The sequence below is a fragment of the Salminus brasiliensis genome, chromosome 24 (assembly GCF_030463535.1).
Source record: "Salminus brasiliensis chromosome 24, fSalBra1.hap2, whole genome shotgun sequence".
Lineage (NCBI taxonomy): Eukaryota > Metazoa > Chordata > Actinopteri > Characiformes > Bryconidae > Salminus > Salminus brasiliensis.
In genome coordinates this window covers 2,421,226-2,446,215 of record NC_132901.1, presented here as the reverse complement: position 1 = coordinate 2,446,215, position 24,990 = coordinate 2,421,226, and the positions used below count along the sequence as shown (strand labels likewise).

The 24,990-nt window shown below is 45.3% G+C and overlaps 1 protein-coding gene across 2 annotated transcripts in view; it reads left to right on the top strand.

The window, feature by feature from the left end:
• Positions 1 to 18,038, top strand: part of acsl1a (acyl-CoA synthetase long chain family member 1a) — a 35,978-nt gene extending 17,940 nt beyond the window's left edge. For both annotated transcript variants that reach the window (XM_072669980.1, XM_072669981.1), the window contains exons 3-21: positions 1,502 to 1,616; positions 1,709 to 1,773; positions 2,014 to 2,115; positions 3,487 to 3,586; positions 3,714 to 3,889; positions 5,895 to 5,927; positions 6,103 to 6,154; positions 6,308 to 6,381; positions 7,758 to 7,835; positions 10,405 to 10,539; positions 10,923 to 11,057; positions 11,222 to 11,317; positions 12,608 to 12,680; positions 12,759 to 12,847; positions 13,043 to 13,159; positions 13,271 to 13,414; positions 13,796 to 13,897; positions 14,381 to 14,452; positions 14,602 to 18,038. In XM_072669980.1, the coding sequence (XP_072526081.1) occupies positions 1,502 to 1,616; positions 1,709 to 1,773; positions 2,014 to 2,115; positions 3,487 to 3,586; positions 3,714 to 3,889; positions 5,895 to 5,927; positions 6,103 to 6,154; positions 6,308 to 6,381; positions 7,758 to 7,835; positions 10,405 to 10,539; positions 10,923 to 11,057; positions 11,222 to 11,317; positions 12,608 to 12,680; positions 12,759 to 12,847; positions 13,043 to 13,159; positions 13,271 to 13,414; positions 13,796 to 13,897; positions 14,381 to 14,452; positions 14,602 to 14,742 (1,899 nt within the window). In that variant the 3' untranslated portion in view covers positions 14,743 to 18,038. The remainder of the gene's footprint in view (positions 1 to 1,501; positions 1,617 to 1,708; positions 1,774 to 2,013; positions 2,116 to 3,486; positions 3,587 to 3,713; positions 3,890 to 5,894; positions 5,928 to 6,102; positions 6,155 to 6,307; positions 6,382 to 7,757; positions 7,836 to 10,404; positions 10,540 to 10,922; positions 11,058 to 11,221; positions 11,318 to 12,607; positions 12,681 to 12,758; positions 12,848 to 13,042; positions 13,160 to 13,270; positions 13,415 to 13,795; positions 13,898 to 14,380; positions 14,453 to 14,601) is intronic.
• Positions 18,039 to 24,990: the final 6,952 nt, after the last annotated feature.

The window sequence follows — 24,990 nt, the reverse complement described above, 5'->3', positions numbered from 1 at the left end:
GTCAGTTTCTGTGATAGACGGTTCTCAGCACAGCCTGGACCCTGACACAACAGTGTCCACCAGTGTATCAGACACAGCAGTGTGTGTGTGAGTGTGTGTGTGTGTGCGCGAGAGGAAATGAGCGAGTTGTTTGGAAGTGTACAAGGCTCTCAATAAGAGGTTGGCCTGTTTTATGCGACACACACACACACAGTCATAACAGATCCGGCTTCTTTCGTTAATAAGAAGAGACGGAGAAGCTCTCGGCAAAGCCTTTGCCTGCATGGTTGCCGTGGCAACACCAGCAAAAGTCTTGGCAACCGCCGGCCTGTCTAAATTTACCACAACACCTCAGGCCAGTATCTCTCTCTCTCTCTCTCTCTCTCTCTCTCTACACATGCACATAACAGGGCCGCCCTGCTGATCCTTTGTAATTTCCTGATTGCCTTCTAGGAATTCTTGGACATTGCAATTTGTGATCTGATGTGTGATGTCAGAATCCTGGCGGTATGGGTCGATGATATTGGCATCGCATAGATGTCCGATTTGCCCAATATTTCAAACCGAGTCGAGTCTTGAGTCAATAAAAGAGAGAATCAAGTCGAGTCCTGAGTCAGTACAGGGAAGTCTCAAGTCAGTTTAGGTGAGACTGAAGTCAAATCCCAAGTCAACGTGGGCAGGTCTCTTGTCTGTACAAGCAAGTCTCAAGTTGTGTTCTGAGTCAGTATGGGAAGGTCTCAAGTCAAGTCAATATACTCAAGTCCTGAGTCAGTACAGGCAAGTCTCAAGTTGTGTTCTGACTCAGTCAGGGCTGGTCTCAAGTCAGTACAGGGAAGTCTCAAGTCAGTTTAGGTGAGACTGAAGTCAAGTCCCAAGTCAATGTCTGTATAGGCAAGTCTCAGATCGTGTCCAGAGTCATTATGGGCCGGTCTCAAGTCAGTACACTCAAGTCAAGTTCTGAGTCAGTACAGGGAAGTCTCAAGTCAGTTTAGGTGAAACTAAAGTCAAGTCCCAAGTCAATGTGGGCAGGCCTCTTGTCTGTATAGGCAAGTCTCAGATCGTGTCCAGTCAGTATGGGCCGGTCCTAAGTCAGTACACTCAAGTGAAGTCCCGAGTCAGTACAAACAAGTCTCAATTTGTGTTCTGAGTCAGTATGGGCAGGTTTCAAGGCAAGTCAGTACACTTAAGTCAAGTCCCGAGTCGGTACAGACGAGTCTTAGGTCATGTCTAGAGTCAGTATGGGCAGGTCTCAAGTCAAGTCAGTACAAGTCCCGGGTCAGTACAGGCAAGTACAGACTAGTTGAGTCCCAAGTCAGCACAGACAAGTCTCAAGTCGTGTTCTGAGTCAGTCAGGGCTGGTCTCAAGTCAGTTTAGGTGAGACTAAAGTAAAGTCCCAAGTCAGTGTGGGCGGGACTCTTGTCCGTCAGCACAGGCGAGTCAGTAGTCCTGATTTCTGACATCACCATGTGTATGATGAAGTTTCCTCCCTGTGACGTGATTGGCTTGTTTTTCTCTCTGTAGGGTGGGGAATATGTTCGGCGTTCCATCTTATTGGACGATGACAAGCTCATGACCCACTTCTATGACGATGCACGGACAATGTACGAGGCTTTCTTACGGGGAATCAAAGTGTCCAGTAAGTGTCCGTTAAGTGGACGGAACACGTACAAACATGGGGCTGTAATGTTTAAGGTGGTTTAACCAGGAATTCCTCTTTAACCCGCACAGATAACGGCCCTTGTTTAGGATCGAGAAAACCTAAACAGCCATATGAATGGCTCTCCTATCAAGAGGTAAGTGACCATGGTCAGACTAAACCACCTTATTAATACCGCTGATTTTGGAAGAAGTAAATGAGCTGGTGTCCCAATACTTTTGTCAACATTGTGTACTTAGAAACATCATACATCTGTTAATTTAGCAATGTTATTGATTATCTACTTAAAGTCTTTACACTTAGATTCATTCAGAAGTGTTGTTTGGTCAATTCTGTGTGTGTATCTGTGTGTGTGTGTGTGTGTGTGTGTTTGTAGGTTGCAGACAGGGCTGAAATGATTGGCTCTGCACTGCTTCACAGAGGCCACAGTCAAGCTGGAGACAAGTACATTGGCATTTTTGCCCAGAACAGACCTGAGGTACACACACACACACACACACACACACACACACACACACACACTCACACACTTGGTAAAAAAAATTGTCATGTTTTCCCTGTCAAATTTGGCTCCTGTTCAAGGAATGTCTCAAGTCGAGTCCTGAGTCAGTACAGGCAAATCTCAAGTCGAGTCTCAACTCTGTATAGGAAAGTCCCAACTTAATGTCCAGAGCCAAGGACAGTTTCAAGTCATGTCCCAAGTCAGTACGGGCAGGTCTCAGGTCAAGTCCTGAGTCAGTACAAGCAAGTCTTAAGTTGAGTCCAGAGTCAAGTGCGGTTTAGTCTTAAGTCAGATTCCGAGTCAGTACGGGCAGGTCTTAAGGCAGAAGTCTTAAGGCATGTCCTGAGTCAGTATGCACGAGAATCAAGTCAAGTCCAGAGTCAGTACAGGCAAGAATTAATTACATTTTTGAGTCAGAACAGGCAAGTCTTAAGTCAAGTCTTAAGTCAGGACAGGAAAGTCTCAACTTATGTCCAAGTCAGGTCCTGGTCAGTACGGGCAGATCTCAAGTCAGTACGCTCAAGCTGAGTCACGAATCAGTACATGCAAGTCTAAAGTCGAGTCCTGAATCAGTATGGTCAAGTCTTAAGTCAGGTTCTGAGTCACTACAGGCAAGTCTCAAGTCAGGTCCTGAGTCAGTACATGCAAGTCTCAAGTTGAGTCCTGAATCAGTATGGACAAGTCTCAAGTTGAGTCCTGAATCAGTATGGTGAAGTTGCTAGATGAGTCCTGAGTCACTATGGGCAAGTCTTAAGTAGAGACCTGAATCAGTATGGGCAAGTCTCACGTTGAGTCCAGAGTCAGTTTGGGCAAGTCTCAAGTCAGGTCCCGAGTCAGTACATGCAAGTCTCAAGTCCAGTCCTGAATCAGTATGGTCAAGTTGCTAGATGAGTCCTGAGTCACTATGGGCAAGTCTTAAGTCAGGTCCCGAGTCAGTACATGCAAGTCTCAAGTCCATTCCTGAATCAGTATGGTCAAGTCACTAGATGAGTCCTGAGTCACTATGGGCAAGTCTTAAGTAGAGACCTGAATCAGTATGGGCAAGTCTCACGTTGAGTCCTGAGTCAGTTTGGGCAAGTCTCACGTTGAGTCCTGAATCAGTATGGTCAAGTCACTAGATGAGTCCTGAATCAGTATGGGCAAGTCTCACGTTGAGTCCTGAGTCAGTTTGGGCAAGTCTCACATTGAGTCCTGAGTCAGTTTGGGCAATTCTTAAGTCAGGTCCTGAATCAGTACGGGCAAATCTCAAGTCGAGTCCCGAGTCAGCCTTGCATTGCTTACTCCTTTTAGCCATCAGATGTCCGAACATGTTGTATGAATGTAAGCGTGACGTCTGTGTGGTTACAGTGGACCATGTCAGAGCTGGCCTGCTACACATACTCGCTAGTGGCCGTTCCACTGTACGACACGCTGGGCGCTGAGGCCATCACCTACATCATAGACAAAAGTAAGGGTTTCACGTGTCGTGGTCCCATCCTAGAGGTGGTGGGATCCGTCTTTTCTGGTCTAGCTATAAAGAAGCAGCGGCTTCCGAATTGCTCTTGCATTCGCTCTCTCTCTCTTTCTCTCCATAGCCCTGATCTCCACGGTGATCTGCGACGTGATGGAAAAGGCACGGCTGATTCTAGACTGTGTGTCAGGCCGAGAGCACAGCGTGAAGACCATCGTATTGATGGAGGCATTCGAGAGCGAGCTCACGGCCCGTGCTCAGCAGGAGGGCATCCAGATCATCAGCCTGAAGGAGCTGGAGGTCAGCTCTCATACACCTACACAACGCCTAGTACTCTTATCATTATCCATGATGTGGGAGGAGGCTACACAAAGTTATTAGGTCACCGTTTCCTGGTACTGAGTTTCGGCAGATTCTTGAGGGTCAGGTGTTGATAGTCAGTATCGGCAAATGCTTGAGGATCAGGTATCAGTACTCAGTATCACTAAATACTTGAGGGTCAGGGATGGATACTCTGTACCAACAAAAATTTGAGGATCAGGGATCAATACTCTGTATCATGAAACACTTGAGGATCAGGTGTCAGTACCTTGTATCAACAAATACTTTATAAGATATCGATATTTGGTATGGACAAATACTTGAGGATCAGGTACCAGTACTCTGTATCGCCAAATACTTGAGGATCAGGTATCGATACTCTGTATCATGAAATACTTTAGGTTCAGGTATTGGTACTCTGTATCAACAAATACTTGAAGATCAGGAATCAGTACTCTGTATTGGCAAATACTTGAGGATCAGGTATCAGTATTCGGCATCACCAAATACTTGAGGATCAGGTATCAATACTCTGTATCATGAAATACTTGGGGTTCAGGTATCAGTACTCGGTACCAACATATACTTAACGATCAGGTATTGATACTTGGTATTGGCAAATACTTGAGGATTAGGTAACAGTACTCGGTATCCCCAAATGCTTGAGAATCAGGTATCAGTACTCTGTATCATGAAGTACTTGGGGTTCAGGTACTGATGCTTAGTACCAACAAATACTTGACGATAAGGTATTAATACTTGTTATGGACAAATACTTGATGATCAGGTATCGATACTTTAAATGGACAAATGCTTGATGATCAGGTATCAATACTTTAAATGGACAAATACTTGATGATCAGGTATCGATACTTTAAATTAACAAACGCTTGATGATCAGGTATTGATACTTTATATGAACAAATACTTTGGGTTCAGGTATTAGTACTCTGTACCGATAAATAGTTGAAGATCGGGTATCGATTCCCTGTATTAAGAAATACTTGAGGATCAGGTATTGATACTCTGTATCGCCAAATACTTTAAGATCGGGTATCAGTACTCTGTATCATGAAATACTTGGGGTTCAGGTACCGGTACTTGGTACCAACAAATACTTGACGATCAGGTATTGATACTTGGGATGGACAAATGCTTGAGGATCAGATATCAGTACTCGGTACCGACAAATGCTTAAGAATCAGGTACCGGTACTTGATATCAACAAATATTTGATGATCAGATAACGGTACTTGGTACCCACAAATACTTGAGGATTAGGTATCAGTACTTGAATCTGACAAATACTTGATGATCAGGTATTGGTACTCTATATGAACAAATACTTTGGGTTTAGGTATTAGTACTCTGTGCCGATAAATATTTGAATATCGGGTATCCATTCCCTGTTTTAAGAAATACTTGAGGATCAGGTATCGATACTCTGTATCGCCAAATACTTTAGGATTGGGTATCAGTACTCTGTATCGCCAAATGCGTGACGATCAGGTATTGATACTTGGTATGGACAAATGCTTGAGGATCAGGTATCGATACTCTGTATCGATCCTGTACGTCAGGATCTGTTTTTAGTGCTCAGTATTCGCAGATACTTGAGGATCAGGTATTAGTAATCAGTATTGACTGATACTTCAGAATTAGGTATCAGTACTTGGTATCAGCAGATACTTGAGAATTAGTTATCAGTATTCAGCATCTACAGATATTTGAGGATTAGGTATCATCAGGACTTACACTTGAGTATATACCCGAAGATCAAGTGCCAGTATCAGTACTCGGTATCGGATCAGGTATTGGTACTTATACTATTGGTACTATCGGTACTATTGGTACTATTGGCAGATACGCCAGGATGAAGTGTTGGTTGGGTGTGATTGGTTCATCCCTAGTATCTCTAAATACTGAGAGATACACCCACACCCTATTACATCATTTACAAACTTGACCTGACTCTGTCTTGCAGGCTACAGGCAAAGCCAACCACAAGAGGCCGATGGTAAGTAGACCCAGTAATGATGAAGGTGTAGACGTGTGTAGCATAACATTTGGACCATTAAAGGGTTAAACGTCCCAGGTCCTATTCAGCCAGTTCACGTAAACTGATGCACAGTGCTTTGCTGTGGTTATTCCCCTGTGTTCTGTGTTCGGTCGGCGTGTGGGATCTGCTGTAGCCTCCGAAACCAGAAGACCTCGCTCTGGTCTGCTTCACCAGTGGAACTACTGGTAGGTGTTTGTGTGCAGGCTAAATGTAGGCTATGGGCCCTTTAATGACTCTCTCTCTCTCTGACTGTGGCTCAGATCTTAGCTCCTCAGATCTCTGTCAGATCTCGGCCCGTTCCGATGGAAAATAAACGCCTCTTTTCTTCTTTCTTTCAGGAAATCCGAAGGGAGCGATGCTCACGCACGGCAACGTTATCTCCAACTGCGCCGGCTTCATCCGCATAACAGAGGTAAAGGGGAAGTGCTACAGGACGTTCTGCAGTTATGAGGCCTCTTAAGGAAGTGGGGATCTACACGCAGACCCTTAAATGTCGGTGTATGGCCACATCCCGAGGCACATTTTTCAGGAACGTCATGGAAAACCATGCAAACTGGCTTTTTAAGAAAGAGCACATATCATGGAAAGTACCCTTCATATAAGGGTTAAGCTAATCTGCAAAATCTGATGTTGTAAAATTGTATCCATCCACCTTCGGTACTTATTCATCCTACAGCAACCTACATCTCAGCCAATGAGACGAGAGCTGATCTACATATCGCTGTTATATCATTTTAAGGGAACACTAATAGAAGATCAGCTATTAGTAAAGGTATTAGTAGTAACAGGTATCACTACTCAGCATTGGCAGATAGTTGAGGATCAGATATCAGTACTCAGTATCAGTACTCAGTATTGGCAGATAGTTGAGGATCAGGTATCAGTACTCAGTATCAGTACTCAGTAATGGCAGATACTCGAGGTTCAGGTATCAGTACTCAGTATTGGCAGATAGTTGAGGATCAGATATCAGTACTCAGTATCAGTACTCAGTAATGGCAGATACTCAAGGTTCAGGTATCAGTACTCAGTATCAGTACTCAGTAATGGCAGGTACTCGAGGTTCAGGTATCAGTACTCAGTATCAGTACGCTTTATAGCAGATATATTAAAGGATCAGGCATTGGTACTCAATATTAGCAGATACTTGAGGATCAGGTATCAGTACTCAGTATCAGTACTCAGTATAAGTAGTCTATATTGGCAAATACTTGAGGATCAGGTATTGGTACTCACTATTGGCAGATCTTTAAGGATCAGGTATCGTATTGTTACTTGGTATTGGCAGATACTTGAGAATCTGGTCTTGACTTGGTAGTATTTGGTATCTTAAGGTATCAGGTATCAGTAATCAGTATCAGCAGACACTTGAGGATCAGGTATCAGTAGGGATTGGGTATCAGTAATCAGTACTGGAAGACCCCGTGATATTTCTGATGGGATCAGCGGATTGGTTGTGGGTCTCATTTGGAGAAAACAGACGTTTGGGCCGCAGACTGGAGCGAGCTTTCACTCCCCATGTCTGTCTCTCTTTCTGTCGTCTCACACTTCCTCTTTGTGTTGTCTGCCTTCTGTTTCCTTCTCTGTGGTGTGTGTGTGTGTGTGTGTGTGTATGTCTGTGTGTGTGTGTGTGTGTGTGTGTGTGTGTGATTAGGGGAAGTTGCGGCCGAATCGTCACGACACTCTCATCTCCTTCTTGCCTCTCGCACACATGTTCGAGAGGGTGGTGGAGGTACGGTGCAGTGTTTTAACCCTGCCTGTGTGTGTGTGTGTGTGTGTGTTTTACAGATACACTGCATGCTCAACCCTGACGATATTCACATATCTTACCTTCCCCTCGCTCACATGTTCGAGAGGGTGGTGGAGGTACGTATTCTACACTGACCCCCATGTAGTAGTCGTCCTTGTTGTTAGCCTGGACTGGCCAAACATCACATTCCCACACTTTCCCCCTCACCCCCAACGGTAGTGTAAAACCACAAGGCTACAAGGTACAAGAAGCTACACGGCTAATGGAATGCTAATCTGTTTGACTCACTGTTATCCATAAACATGGACTAAAATATGGTCAAAAGTACGGTCAACGTTTAAGATACCTGTTAAGCTAGCTAAGCTAATCTGTCGAATCTAAACATTTAAGTGATTCATCCACCAAAACAACAGTTTTCCCCTCATATTCCCATATTTAGTCAAAAAACATGTAGAGGAGCTACGTGGCTAACGCAGCTAACAAGGAATGGAAGCTAATTATCCAACAAATTAGCTAGCATGGTGCCTCAAACTGTTTATGGAGGTATTCGGTATTTATTAGCCTTGCTAATTTGACTTATCTAAAGTACCAGACAAAATTTCACCTTCAAGCTAGCTAAGCTAGTCTGTGAAATCAAATAAATTGATCACATATGTGATTTATCAGCCAAAACAAATAGATTTGAACAGTTATTTTGTCACATATTTAGTATTTTACAATGAAGCTACATGGCTAAAGTAGCTAACAAGGAATGGAAGCTAATTACCCAACCAGTTAGCTAGCATGGTGCTAACTGAATGCCTCTAAAACGTGTATGGAGGTGTTGAGAACATGGACTAAAGTAGAGACATTCAAGATAGCTGTTAAGCTAGCTAAGCTAGTCGGTGAAATCTAAAAATGTTATCACATAAGTGATTTATCAGCCAAAACAAACAGTTTTACACAGTTCTTTTTCATTTTACCTCATATTTTGTCAAACAGTACACACCTTTGGTGTCTGAAAGTATTCTGTTTTAGTTTTATAATGTAGCTACATGGCTAAAGTAGCTAACAAAGAATGGAAGCTAATTACCCAACCAATTAGCTAGCATGGTGCTAACTGAATGCCTCTAAAACGTGTGTGGGGGTGTTGAGAATCTCTAATATACTTGCTAATGTGGTGTTTACTCACTGTTAGCCAACATATACTAAAGTAGACACATTCAAGATAGCTGTTAAGCTAGCTAAGCTAGTCTGTAAAATCTAAAAATTTTATCACATAAGTGATTTATCAGCCAAAACAAACAGTTTTAAACAGTTTTTCCCATCTTACCCCATATTTAGTCTTGCCTTCGATGTCTGAAGGTGTTTTGTTTTAGTTTTAAAATGAAGCTACGTGGCTAAAGGAGCTAACATGGAATGAAAGCTAATTACAAAACCGATTAGCTAGCATGGTGCTAACTTTGTGCCTATAAACCCTGTGTGGAGGAGATATCTGTTACGCTAGGCTAGCTAGGCTAGTCTGTACAGATAACAGTTAGCCAAACACCCAAGACATGTTTGGTGTCTAAAGTCTGCTTCTGCAGTTGTACACTGATGCTACTAGGCTAATGTAGCTAACAAGGAATAGAAGCTAATTTTCCGAATAAATTCGCTAGCACTTTGCTAATTGCGTGTCACTAACGTGTGTGGAGGTGCTCAGTAATCTCTAATAGACTTGCTAATGTGGTTACGGACACTGTATAACTAACTGTTATCCACAAATGTTAAGCTAGTCTCTAAAATTTGATCACATTTAAGTGATAATGTAGCAAACAAGGAAGGAAAGCTAATTACCAAACAAATTAGCTAGCATGGTGCTAACTGCGTGCCTCAACTGCGTATTCAGTATATAATTTGGCTAATTTGGTTGCTACTCACGCTTATATAACTTGAACTGAAATATTAGACAAATACAAAGTATTTTACAATGTAGCTACGTGGCTAAAGTAGCTAACAAGGAATGGAAGCAAACTACCAACCCATTTAGCTAGCTGTTACACAGCTTTTTCCTCTTATCCCACAGTTTGTCAAACAGCCACATTTGGTGTCTGAAGTCTGCGTCTGTAGTTGTACACTGATGCTACTAGGCTAATGTAGCTAAGAAGGAATAGAAGCTCGTTTTCTGAATAAATTTGCCGTTTTACACAGTTATTCCTTCATACCTCACAGTTAGTCAAACAACCTGTGTAGTTTTACATTCAAGCCACTAGGCTAATTTAGCTAACAAAGAATAGAAGCGTATTTTCCAACTAAATGAGCTAGCACGGTGCTAACTGCGTGTCTCAAACTTCGATAATCTCTTATAGTCCTGACTGCATTCGTTTTGGTAAGGACTATTAGATATTATTGAAGTTTGAGACACACAGTTAGCACTGCGCTACCTAACTGGTTGGAACATACACTTCCATTCCTTGTTAGCTACATTAGCCTAGTAGCTGGATGGATTTGAGGCAATTTGAGGCGCACAGCTAGCATCATGCTAGCTAATTGTTTGGCTCATAAGCTAATAAACTGCAGTCGGGCACTGTAAGGACATGTAAGGACATTGTCCCTTGTAAGGACAATTTTCTGACAGGTTTTTGTCTATGTGTATAGCGCCCTCTAGTGGACATTTTAATGAACCTTCCAAATCTGCTTGGCATGCATGTCTTTGTGTGTTTAAAGTGTGTGATTCTGGTCCACGGAGCGAGGATAGGCTACTTCCAGGGTGATATCCGGACGCTAATGGACGATCTGAAGACTCTGAAGCCCACCGTGTTTCCAGTTGTCCCCAGACTTCTCAACCGCATGTTTGACAAGGTTAGGAACACACACACACACACACACACACACACAGTACACTCACACTAAACCTGTGTGGCTGTCCTATACATATCTCCTCACGCAACACCTGAGATACCATAGCAACCACCTAGCTACACCATTGCAATCACCTGGGATACCATAACAACCACCTAGCAACTACATAGCAACACCATAGCAAACACAGAGCAACTGCCTGGCAATCATGGGAGCCACACCACAGCGGTCACTTATCAAACACCAGAGAAACCTCCAGGGATACCCTAGCAACCTACTAGCAGCACCATAGCAACCATTTTGAAACACTATAGCAACCACTTGAGATATGGCGACCACCTGTGATAGCATAGCAACCAGCTCACACACACATTTGCTGTCAGATCTTCGGGCAGGCTAACACACCGCTGAAGCGCTGGCTGCTGGACTTCGCCACCAGGAGGAAAGAGTCGGAGCTCCGCAGTGGAGTTGTGAGGAAGGACAGCATGTGGGACAAACTGATCTTCAGCAAGGTCCAGGTAACAACTCCCTCACACACACACACACACACACACACACACACACTTAACCCTGAAGACTGTAGAAAGTGAAATGAGTCGGGGTTCCAGGGGTTCCAGGGGTTTTTTAATTGTCCATTTTTTAAAAACACATTTCTGCCCTGTGTTTGTGTCTCCCCCTGCAGGCCAGCCTGGGTGGATGCGTCAGGCTGATGATCACTGGAGCTGCACCGGTTTCCCCCACGGTCCTTACATTCCTGCGGGCTGCTCTGGGTTGCCAGGTTGAGATATATTTTCTGGATTTTATTCCGATTTATTTTACTCCAGCTCCAGATGGTTGGGTCTGATTCCGGCTTGTGTACGACTTTTTGATCAGACGCACAGTTTGCGCATTTTTTCCCGCATCATCAGACTGACTGGGCCACAAATGTTTTGCCACCATTCAAACCTCACAGTGATTCAAATACACTAGTGACATCCAACCAACCACATGGGGTACCGCAGCAACCACTTGAGACACCATAGCAACAATCTGGGATACCATAGAAACTGCTTAGCAATCACTAAACAACACTATAAAGTACCACAGCAATCACATTGCAACACTGTATCACCCATCTAGCAAGCACTTAGTAACACCATAGCAACCACCTGAGATACCAAAGCAACCAACTAGCAATACTATTGCAACCACCTGGGATACCATAGCAACCACTTAAGAACACCACAGAAACCACTATGGCTACCATAGCAACCAATTAGCAGTACTATTGCAACCACCCAGCAACCGCCTGAGATTTCATAGCAACATCACAGCAACTACCTTGCAACCTACCAGCAACTTAGAAACACTGCAGCAGCCACCTGGGATATCATAGCAGCCACGTAGCAACATCATAGAAGCCATGTAGCAACATCATAGCAAACCACTTCATAGTAACCACTTAGAAACACCTAAGATATAGCAAGCATAGAGAACCATAGAAACCACCTGAGATGCCATAGCAACCACTTAGCAACGTCATTGCAACCACCACACAGCATACCACAACAGCTGCTTAACAACATCATTACAACCACCTGGGATACCACAACAACCACCTAGCAGCTACTTAGCAACACCATAGCAAACACAGAGCTTAGCAGAGTTTAGCAACTGCCTGGCAGTGGGAGCCACACCACATCAACGTCCAGAGCAACCATAGCCACCAACTAGAAACAGCATAGCAACCACCTAGCAACACCATTGAAACCAACCACCTGAGAGATCATAGCATCCACCTAGCAACACTATAGCAACCACCTAGCATCTACTTAGCATCACCATGAGTTTAGCTACTGCCTGGCAGTGGGAGCCACACCACATCAACCACCAGAGGTACCATAGCAATAACTTAGCAAACACGAGAAACCTCCAGAGCAACCATAGCCACCACCTAGCAACACCATAGCAACCACCTAGCAACACCATAGCAACCACCTGAGATATCATAGCAACCACCTAGCAACTACTTAGCAACACCATTGCAAACAAGGACGGTAATGACATGCGTGTGTTTTGTGTTTAACAGTTTTATGAAGGCTATGGTCAGACAGAATGCACGGCCGGATGTTCCATGTCCATGCCAGGAGACTGGACAGCAGGTGACACACACCTTTTCAAATGGCCGTTAGTGTAACGTAGTACATTGGCAGCTCATTCACACATGTTCTTGTGTTTAGGTCACGTAGGAGCTCCTTTGCCATGTAACTACGTCAAGGTGATGGACGTGGCTGAGATGAACTACCGTGCAGCAAACGGAGAGGGAGAGGTCAGTCACCGCTGAGAGTCAGGACTAGATATGGGGGGATAAGCTTTGTACAAGACCTGGGTATGGAGATGGAACCCATGTGAGATTAGGGTGGCCTGTAACAATGGGGCCCATCTGGAAGCCACCTAGCCCACCTTCCACCCATGTCCTGGTAGGGCTACCTGACACACTGCGGTTGGTGTGTGTCTTCTTTAGGTGTGTGTGAAAGGACCAAACGTGTTCCAGGGCTACCTGAAGGATCCAGAGAAGACGGCGGAGGCCATCGATAAGGACGGATGGCTGCACACGGGAGACATCGGCAAGTGGCTTCCGGTAAGATGAAGGCTCTGAGAGCGTGAGGAACCTTTAGCTGGGTAAAGAACCCAGCTAACCCATTGTCCAGTATTACGTGGCGTTGATAAGTCTGACCTCCCTGTCTTTCAGAACGGCACCCTGAAGATCATCGACAGGAAGAAGCACATTTTTAAGCTTGCTCAGGGAGAGTACATCGCCCCAGAGAAGATCGAGAACGTCTACATCCAGAGCGATCCCGTGGCCCAGATCTTCGTCCATGGAGACAGTCTACAGGTGAGAAAGAGGGCGTGTGGGTGGGTTCGATCCTTGTGAAGGTGTGGAAGCAGGGAAAAGTGGCCGAGCGTAAGAACCTGAGACACTCGGACAAGAACCCAACTGTGGCACCTCCAAAACATCAGCCGTCGGGTCTTGTGGGGGGTTCCTGGGTATGTTCCTTGGTGACCGGGGACAGGCTCGAGGGCGCAGCAACCTCACAACTTACAGGACCTCATGTTAAAGGATCTGCTGCTAACGCTAGTCTTGGTGTTCCGGATTCCGAGGACTCGTGGAGTCCATGCCTTGACTGGTCAGAGCCGTTTTGGAGGCACGAAGTGGACCTTGGCCAGTTTATACAGTGTGTGTGTTGAGGCTAACCCATCCTCTTCTTGCTTGTAGGCGTGTTTAGTGGGGATTGTGGTGCCAGATCCCGACTTCCTTCCAGGCTGGGCCAAGAAAAGAGGGCTTGAGGGCTCCTACACAGATCTGTGCAAGAGCAAGGTAACACACACATACACACACACACACACACACACACACACACACAGTGCTAAGCAAGTGTAAAGTACTGAATGTTTCAGAATTCCCATATATGGCAATGTATAGGTGTCCAAATATTTGTGGACACCCCTTCTAATGAATGCGTCCAGCTACTATAAGGTGCATCCATTGCTGACACAGCTCGTCCAGTGCCTGTAGAGAAATACTGCCAATAGAATAAGACCGATAAGCCAGATGAGTTGCCTCATGACAGTGGAAGTGACTAATGCAATCAAATCCTCACAGCAATGCTCTGCTCCAAAATCTAGTAGAAAGCCTAACTTCTTCCCTGGGCTGTAAGGACATTTGCTCTAAGAAAAGCAGGATCAGCTCTTTTTAATACCCTTGATTTTAGAATATACAATGAGCGAACAGGTGTCCCAATACTTTTGTCCATATAGTGTATACATGTATTCATGGGCGCATTTATTTTTGTTGGAACAGGAGCTGAAAAACGCCATTTTGGAGGACATCGTGCGGCTAGGGAAGGAGTCCGGCCTGAAGTCCTTTGAGCAGGTCAGCAGATCATCTAGCTCTATGGACAGACAGACCTCCCCTCACTTGTCTCGGGGGACAAGAGGCCAATGGGAAGGAGGAGGAGGCCTGCGAGATAAAACAGGACAGGACCAGCCAGGCTAAAGCAGTTTATGTGTGTGTGTCCCCAGGTCAGAGACATCGCCCTGCACCCTGAGATGTTCTCGGTCCAGAACGGACTTTTAACGCCCACCCTGAAGGCTAAGAGAACGGAGCTGAGGAACTACTTCAGGGAGCACATCGACCAGCTCTACGCCAGGATCAGGATGTGAACACAGCCAGAGAGATAGTGTGTGTGTGTGGGGGGGACAGACTGACGAGAGAGAGAAAGAGAGAGATGTTTATCTGTGATGGCTTCATTGCCCCCTCTAAAACAGACCCTTAATCACAGGACCTTCATCGCTCGCCACACGGGTGCTGAAGCCTCCCAGTATTGAAGTGCAATTATTAGGATCTCCACAAGGTGGCGCCACTCTCCCATCGTTTCTGGGAGCACTGTCTGACCTGATGCCTTAAGGCCAGTAAATGCCTTGTCTCTCAGTACCACTAATTTTAATATGAGGAACCTTAATTTAATTACATTTAATTTAATTTAATTTAATTTGAATCTTAATAATTACTCAAATTTAATTGGTATTAATGATATTGAATTAATAATAGGGGTGTAACAATAGATCAGAGCAGACACTATTATAACACCTATTGCAGTTACAAGGACAACAGCAGGGCCATGACATGCATTACACTCCTCCCCTCTCCCGGCTCTAGCCTTAATTAATAGCTTTAATATTATTCTAATGATAAAATTAAATAAATAAAAAAATAGCTCAAAATAAAGTGAGGATATCGTATCCTCACTTTATTCGGGAATCAAATCAAATCGAATCAAATTGAATCAAAATCCTGAACTGAACGAATCGTTACACACCCATAAGATAATAATAAATAGCAACCACCAACAAGTCAGTTTCAACCACCTGGCAACATCATAGCAATCACCTGGGATACCAAAGCAACCACCTAGGAATGCTACAGCAACCAGCTAGCAACTACCTAGAAACAGCCGCTAAGCAACATCCTTGCATCCACTAAGCAATTCAGTTCAACCACCTTGCAACACCATACCAATCACCTGGGATACCGTAGTAACCACCTAGGAACACCACAGCCATCAGCTAGCGACTATGTAGAAACAGCCACTAAGCAACACCCTGGCATCCACTAAGCAATTCAGTTCAATCACCTGGGATACCATAGCAACCACCTAAGAATGCTACAGCAACCAGCTAGCAACTATATAGAAACAGCCGCTAAACAACATCCTTGCAGCCACTAAGCAATTCAGTTCAACCACCTTGCAACACCATAGCAATCACCTAAGATACCATAGCAACTGCAAAGGAACACCACAGCAACTACCCAGAAACAGCCACTAAGCAACACACTTGCAACCACCTAGCAACACCATAGCAACCACCTTGTATACCATAACAACCCAGTAACTCCATAGAAGTTAGCTGGGTTACCACTGCAACCATAAGGCACCGCCATAGCAACCACCCGGTATACTGGAGCAACCATCTAGCAACTCCGTCGTTCCTCCATAGCAGCCATGTAGCAGATATAGAAATCATTTAGTAACACCATAGCAGCCACCTGGGATACCATATAGCGATTATCTAGCACCACCATAGCGACCATTGGGATAGCATATCGACCGCCTAGCAACCACATTGCAAAAACACCTCTTAACAAACTAGCTGGAAACACCCTAGCACTCACCTAGGATACCATTGGACATGCCTAGCAACCACCTAGCGACACCCATCCACCAACATCATCCACCTACAGTATACCACATAAACACCTGCTCACTACCTAGCAACACCATTGCAACCCTCTGGTATTGCACAGCAACCACCTAGCAGCAGGAACCAGCAACATCTGAGCTTTGGAGGCATGGAGGAACGAGGGTTCAGCAGGGGCCCGTTCATCAACTCTTTAGGTTATAGGGGGTGGCACGTGACGTCAGGGGTGGGGCGGGAGTCACTGCGGCCACGCCCACTGAGTACCAACAGATTCAGCAGGAAGTCGGAGCCCTTCTTCTACAGAATGCCCAAAGAAATCCAGGTGCCAAAACACGAGGGAGCTCTAAAAAACAGCTGGGGAAAAAACCCTAGCCCGCTGTAGCTGCGAGTTTAGCGACATGCTAAGTTCAAGCTAGCAAACCTGGATGAGCCAGTCTACTAAACGAGCCGGAGAACAGTGGAGAAGACCATTCCCTCGACTCTCCGGCGTGATCCTCTAAACGGGTCTGATCTGAGCCTCAGGTAGCTGTTAGACCTGGTCCTGATCCTGGCTGCACATCAATGTCCATGGACCGTTGGTTGGTCCTACGGTACTGTGGACGGATCGCTATAGAGTCTGGCTGCCTTTAGCTTGAGCAGATAATCGCTAATCGGTTTCGTTCCCAGTTGGGCCGTTTCCCCTAATAAATGCTGCAGCCGTGGTTGGCTGCTCGTTCCGAACCAAGGGGGCGTGTCCCAGCGTCCCAATGTGACGTCAGTGCATAGCCTCTTTATTGTGGGAATCATAGTTATGAATGAGGCTAACCAAGTGTCTCAGATGAAGCAGTATGAGGAGATTCCTGGTTTCTGGAAGGAGGAGGGGGACGTCGTCTTTTTTTATTGAAGTAAAAATTGTAATTATTTGTGATTTCAGTTGTGAGCTTTGAGTTGTGCTGCTCTGTCGAGTGCTTTTCGTGGTAGATATCTGATTAACTACTATCCAAGTCTCCCTGCTGCCAAGCTGAGGTCCGGCCTTGCTGGTTTAATCAAGGAACAACTGGGAAAAGCACAGTGGTTGACCCATCTGACACCATCTTCAGACCTACAACACACTTAGAGGTCAATAGCGCACCAGCCTGTATACAAGATAAGCTACGGTCAGGCGCACATGGAGGTTCCCTATGGCGTCCTGCGGTACTTTAGCTCTCAGATGTTGCAGCTAGGCCTGTAGATCCTGCACACTCCGTAGGTTGCCGAAGCCGGCGTCCCAGCTGGTCCCATAGAAGCTGGATCGGCGATGAATCTGGAGTCAAGGCAGGCCAAGGAAATGTTGCAGTCTGGCGGAGAGACATTCCTGAGGACGTCCTGCACATATCGCTGAGCTAGTGCTGGTGTCACTCGTATCACTGCTAGGGGTGACCCAGGCTACCCAGATCGTCCCACCCGCAGTCGGGATTCTCTAATTCCCGGTTGGGCTACCCATACAGGCCCCACATGGGCATGGGGTTATCTGGGCCCATACTCCCCAATAGAACCTGGATTCGTCGCTAAAGACGATACGGTTCCAGTCCAGGTTTGATCATGCTCTGTAGGTTATAATCAAAAATTGAGAAACAGTACCTCACCCTGTGAGGGTCACTAGTGCCTCCTCGTCGCTCTAGTAAACCTGCATTCTGTACATATTGGCTCTCTTTATGTGTTAAATGTGTATTTTCTGTTCTGGAATCTGTGTGGTAATGTGCAGTGTGTGTGCAGGGGAATAAAATCACAGTGTTTTCTAAGCAGCTGGGTTCTTCTTTCATTTTAATATTGTGTTTATATGCAAAGCCTCATCTCAAATTTTAGTACCAACACCCCTGCAGTACCTTTCCCCTGTTCCCAGAGTGAACCCACGGACTCCAAAGTAAACATCTAACGCACGTCCACGGTTAATATTTCACAAGCGCCCTCAGCCTGTTTACATGACCAGTGTTTTTGTCAACGGTCAACCTCGGGTGAACTTGGTAAACAGCAGGGGAATACACAGTGGCAGGAGGCTTCTAGTCCACAAATTTCCAGAGATGTTTAGTTCGGGGGACTGTGAGGGACATGGCGCCTTTTGACGGAGTCCATTGTGGAAGAGTTTGAGATGTCTTTAGGAGCATGAATTATCCTGAAGTAGCGGCTCATTTACAGATGTTGAGATCTTTGATGTTTGCTTCCAGAATTTGCTGGTATTCAATTGAATCCATCCTTCCTTCTTCCATTGAAGTGTTCCCTGTACCACTGGCTGCAACACAAACCCAAAGCACGGCCGATCCACTCCAGTGCTTAACAGTTGGAAAGGTGTTCTGGAGAGGTGCACTAATGATCTCCTTCATTCTAGATCTGTCCATCAGATCTGTCTCCTTTCACTGATCTTCTGATGTAAATAAAATACTTCAATCACGCACACAGATAGAGTCAATAGAGACGTCCAGATTTTGGTTTGGGTAAGTGTGAGATAAGTGTGTGTGTTTGAGGGGGTCCTTGTGTGTTGAGGAGCCTGATGGCCTAGGGGTAGAAACTGTTGCAGAGCCTGGCAGCAATGGCTCGGATGCTCTGGTACCTTCCGCCAGAAGGCAGCAGTGAAAAGAGACCATTGCTGCCAGGCTCTGCAACAGTTTCTACCCCTAGGCCATCAGGCTCCTCAACACACAAGGAACGAGTGTGTGGTCTAAATGTCCGGTGATCTCAGCTATCTTCACCTATTTGCTGTAGGGTCTTGTGGTCAGAGGTGTTTTCACAGTATACGTACTGTACATTTAATCACAGTATATATAAAATTATGACATTTTTGACCATATGAATTCTGTTATAGCTCGAAGAGTCACCCCTTTTTATTTTTAAAAGTGACTTCTTGATGTGCAGAGCTTCTTTTTAACAAGCGGTCAGGCTTTTAGTCTGTGGTCAGGGACAAAATCATGGATTTTGCAACAGCAAACAGATGAACACTGCGTGGAAGAGCATGCTGGGTGGGCTTAGACATAGATGCGCTCTGTTATGTAAGAACAGATAATTGGTTGGAAGCTGAATGAAGGCGTGCTTATAACCTCCATTCCAGCAGATCTACCAATCGTTGCTCAGAGAGATGGCTGGAGGAGGGGCCATCTGAACAGTCAGTGATTCATTTGAGCTGTGTCGGTTGAGCCTTGCCAGCATCCAAAGCTGAGCTCTCTTTGCTCTTTGTCTTCACCATGGGTGCAACATATACCAAGGAAGATGAAGATCTCTTCGTCTCTCAGCTGTACACTTTAGCTCAGACTTCTGGCCTAATACCCGATGTAGGCATCGACGAATCCCTGCTGAAGTACTCCGGACTGGATTCAGCAGCTGTCCTAAAAGACTACACCTTTCAGCTGCAGAGCGACCTGCTTGGCCAAGCTCCGGGCTACGTGCAAGATCTAGGCTCCTCTTTAGCTTCTTTGAAGGGCGTACCCAACGCGGTGGGATTAGGTGCCTTGATCATCTCCTTCATCCTGGACCTTGCGATCAGATCTGTGGCCGGGCAAAGCGACGGCAGCACCCTGAACATGCTGCGCCGTGTGTTCGCCGAGGAAAAGGCTTCCAGCGTGAGGGACTCCATGGACGAGTGCATGAAGCGCCTCAGCATGCACGTGAGGGAACCGTCCAAGGCTCTGCAAGAGATTGAACGCCTGGAGAAGACGCTGAGCGACCAGCTGACCCGGCTGAGGAACTCCATGCTGCATGATAAGCAAATGAGCTCCCGCGCCATGAAGCAGTGGGCGAACGGCGCCGCCTTCCATTCGCAGATGCTCATCCATGCGGCCCGACTGGAGGCGCAAATCAGCCGTAAGAGCGGGGAAAACCAAGTGGCCTCCATTAGCACCGTGGTCGACCTTTATCGTCAGGACTTACAGGAGCTGTGGAAGAAGTACAAGACCTACAAAGGTTCTACCATCATACTTTACAAAAGAGGATTGGGCTGTGTGAAGTACACATGCTATCATAGATGTGTAATCATTGATGAGGAACTCAGCCGGAGAGCCGAAGCAGACGGCGTTTTTTCAAACGAGGAGTATGCAAATAAACACTGTGAATATTCATTAGATGCTTATGTGAATTATATGTTTAACACCTGGGAGCAGGTCCAACAGCTGGAGGGGTATTTCTCTGACCTCAAGAAGAACATAAAGGAGCTCACACAACAGCACCAAGAGTTCAGTATGAAAAACAGCTGAATGATTATATATATATATATATATATATATATATATATATATATATATATATATATATATATATACAATGTGTGCAAAATTATTAGGCAAGTTGTATTTGAGAGGATTCTTTTTATTATTAAACAACAACTATGTTCTCAATCAACCCAAAAGACTCATAAATATCAAAGCTTAATATTTTTGGAAGTTGGAGTGGGTTTATTTTAGATTTGGCTATCTTAGGAGGATATCTGTTTGTGCAGGTAACTATTACTGTGCAGAATTATTAGGCAACTTAATAGAAACAAATATATACCCATCTCACCTGTTTATCTTCACCAGGTAAACCAATATAACACAAAATTTTGAAATAAACATTTCTGACATTCAAAAACAAAACCACAAACAAATCAGTGACCAATATAGTCACCTTTCTTTACCATGACACTCAAAAGCCTTCCATCCAGAGATTCTGTCAGTTGCTTGATCTGTTTACGATCAGCATTGCATGCAGCAGACCCCACAGCCTCCCAGACACTGTTCAGAGAGGTGTACTGTTTTCCCTCCCTGTAGATCTCACATTTCATGAGGGACCACAGGTTCTCTATGGGGTTCAGGTCAGGTGAACAAGGGGGCCATGTCATCATTTGTTCTTCTTTTAGACCCTTACTGGCCAGCCACGCTGTGGAGTATTTGGATGCATGTGATGGAGCATTGTCCTGCATGAAAATCATGTTCTTCTTGAACGATACCGACTTCTTTCTGTACCACTGCTTGAAGAAGGTGTCTTCCAGAAACTGGCAGTAGGTCTGGGAGTTGAGCTTCAGTATCGCACACCTTGTGCTTTTTGATACTCCAGTAACGTTGCAGCTGGTGGCAAATGGCATCTTGGCAGCTTCACGCTTGATTTTCCTCAATTCATGGGCAGTTATTTTGCACCTTTTTTCCCCCCCTAACACGTTTCTTGCGACCCTGTTGGCTATTTGCCATGAAACGCTTGATTGTTCGGTGATCACGCTTCAAAAGTTTGTCAATCTCAAGACTGCTGCATCCCTCTGCAAGACATCTCACATTTTTTGACTTTTCAGAGTCCGTCAAATCTCTCTTCTGACCCATTTTGCCAAAAGAAAAGGAAGTTGCCTAATAATTAAGCACACCTTCTATAGGGTGTTGATGTCATTAGACCACACCCCTTCTCATTACAGAGACGCACATCACCTGATTTACTTGATTGGTAGTTGGCTTTCAAGCCTATAGAGCTTGGAGTATGACAACATGTATAAAAAGGATGATGTGATCAAAATACTCATTTGCCTAATATATATATATATCCAATCAAATGCAGCACAACAATCAAGAACTCCTGACTCCAGTAAACCACCAGAGCTTAATCCTAACATGATGATGTCTGATGTTATTGGAAGGTCTTTACAGTGCTGAACTGAGTGTGTACAAGCCAGAATGATATGAAGCTGCCTGGTTAACACACTTGTTGAGTTGTGTTCAGGCGTGATCTGATGTAAATAAAAGATGAAAACCAAATTCCGATCTTCTCCTGATTTGTTGGGTCAGCAGTTTTGGCTCAAGTGGAACCTTCTGAGTTGCAGCTTACGTTCATGCAGGGCTCACATGGGTGGAACCTAGGCCTAGGTGCCTTCCACATGGGCATGGGCTCTAAATGTGGCCCACCCTAATCTCACATGGGTCCCATCTAGACCCCGTATGCAGTGTACAACCCAGATGGGACCCATGCTTAACCCCTCCTGGTCCTGCCATCACTGACCCTGGTGGGCAACAGGGAACCCGTGAAACAAAAACAAGTGGAATGTTACATGCACTGTAGATGTAGCTATCCTGTATACTTTTTTGGGTTTTGTCCAAGCTTAGGATTTCTTCAGGTCTTGTAAGTTATGAGGTGGGGCCTTCTTGAATCACATCAATGAGCCTTGGGTGCCCCTGACCCAGTGGTCCATCACTGGAGCCAGATAATCAGTGTTGTCCACTTCACTTCACCTCACCTGCCAGTGGTTTTTAATGTTATGGCTGATCAGAGTCTATCTTCATTGTCCTAAATGATCTGGGGATGATGTGTGGAGAGTTCTGATCTTCTCCTACCTTGTTGGGTCAGCAGATTTGGCTCAAGTGGAACCTTCTGAGTCTAAGATTACAGCAATAGTCTATGATAGTCTTCTATTTAGAAAGTCCCCTATCTTCAATATTGAGACCTCCATATACAACCATCTATAAATGGGTTATCCAGCCATGTGAAGAACATCATACCCAGGCAGAGAACCACTTAAGAACCCAACTGGAGCTTTGAGTTGTCATGGTTCTGGACAGAACCAGCTGCTATTCTAGCGAACCCTTGAAGAACCCTCTCTTTAAGATTGTAGACCTCATCTACCATCATTTGTTTGAGGAACAATAGAATGGAAACGTAACCCTACGCTTCGAGTTAAAAGGGTTCTTTTGATTTGTGGAACTCTTTTTGGTGCTACCTAGAACCTTTTTTGTGGTTTGTTTGTTTTTAGAAAAAAAACAATCAGTGTAGGACCTTCTACAGAAGGTATACGCGTTGCAAAGAACCCTGTAACCCACCAAAGAAACTTTTCAGTTGTTGTGCTTCTGTATAGAACCATTGCCTTACTAAGGAACCCACTGAAGAACCCTTATTTAGGACTGTAGTGATTGTCTACAATCCATTTCCCATGTGAGGCCAGGTGGGTTCCAGGTGGGCATGGGCTCTGATTGGGTTTGTAGCCTGTTACAGCCCACCTCAATCAAACACGGGTCCCATCTAGACCCAGTATGCCGTGTACAACCCAGATGGTGGCCCCTGCTTAACCCCTCCTGGTCCTGCCATCACTGACCCTGGTGGGCGTCCTGGTCAAAACCTTCTGGGTCCCAGTTGGGCTGCCCATACAGGCCCTGCATGGGCATGTTAACTGGGTTAACACATTATGAAGAAAGTTCCAAGCCTTCAAACGGTTCTAGATAGAGCAATCTTCACTAAAGAACCCTTGTAGAAAACTTCTTATTTTCAGAAGTGAATTTACATAACTCCATCTGTATGGTGAGCATGCACGGCTTGGGCGGTTGACCTGGCAGCTTGTGTGCTTCTCTGTCCTCAGACACAGAGGCGCTCTGTTATGTAAGAACAGATAATTGGTTGGAAGCTGAATGAAGGCGTGCTTATGACCTCCATTCCAGCAGATCTACCAATCATTGCTCAGAGAGATGGCTGGAGGAGGGGCCATCTGAACAGTCAGTGATTCATTTGAGCTGTGTCGGTTGAGCCTTGCCAACATCCAAAGCTGAGCTCTCTTTGCTCTTTGTCTTCACCATGGGTGCAACATATACCAAGGAAGATGAAGATCTCTTCGTCTCTCAGCTGTACACTTTAGCTCAGACTTCTGGCCTAATACCCGATGTAGGCATCGACGAATCCCTGCTGAAGTACTCCGGACTGGATTCAGCAGCTGTCCTAAAAGACTACACCTCTCAGCTGCAGAGTGACCTGCTTGGCCAAGCTCCGGGCTACGTGCAAAGTCTGGGCTCCTCTGTAGCTTCTTTGAATGGCGTACCCAACGCGGTGGGATTAGGTGCCTTGATCATCTCCTTCATCCTGGACCTTGCGATCAGATCTGCGGCCGGGCAAAGTGAGGGCAGCACCCTGGACATGCTGCGCCGTGTGTTCGCCGAGGAAAAGGCTTCCAGCGTGAGGGACTCCATGGACGAGTGCATAAAGCGCCTCAGCATGCACGTGAGGGAACCATCCAAGGCTCTGCAAGAGATTGAACGCCTGGAGAAGCAGCTGAGCGACCAGCTGACCCAGCTGAAGAACTCCATGCTGCACGATAAGCAAATGAGCTCCCGCGCTATGAAGCAGTGGGCGAACGGCGCCGCCTTCCATTCGCAGATGCTCATCCATGCGGCCCGGTTGGAGGCTGTCAGGAGCCGTGAAGACCAAGTGGCCTCCATTAGCACTGTGGTTGACCTTTATCAGCAGAACTTACAGGAGCTTCTAAAGAAGTACAAGACCTACAAAGGTTCTACCATTACACTGTACAGAAAGCAGGTAGGGTGTGTTAGGTTTTTACAGTTTAGATGCACAATTTATGATCAGGAATTTGACCGGAAAGCTGTAGCGAACTCTAGAACCTTTTCAAATAAGGACTTTGCATACAGTCAATGCGATTTTTCATTAAATGCTTATGTCAGATACTTGTTTAACACCTGGGAGCAGGTCCAACAGCTGGAGGAGTATTTCTCTGACCTTAAGAAGAACATAAATGAGCTCATAATACAGCACCAAGAGTTCAGTATGAAAAACAGCTGAATGTCATATTCACTGTAGATGTGCACTTTACTGTATGTCATCATCGTCGTCATGTAATTTTTTTTGCCATTTTTTACTTTTTCACGTAATGAGGTTCTTTATATTTCCATAGAATTTCATGATGAACGGACCAATAGAAATGCTCCAAAATGACTCGTATTCAAACTGTTTTCCATCCGCTTCCATTGAAAGTTA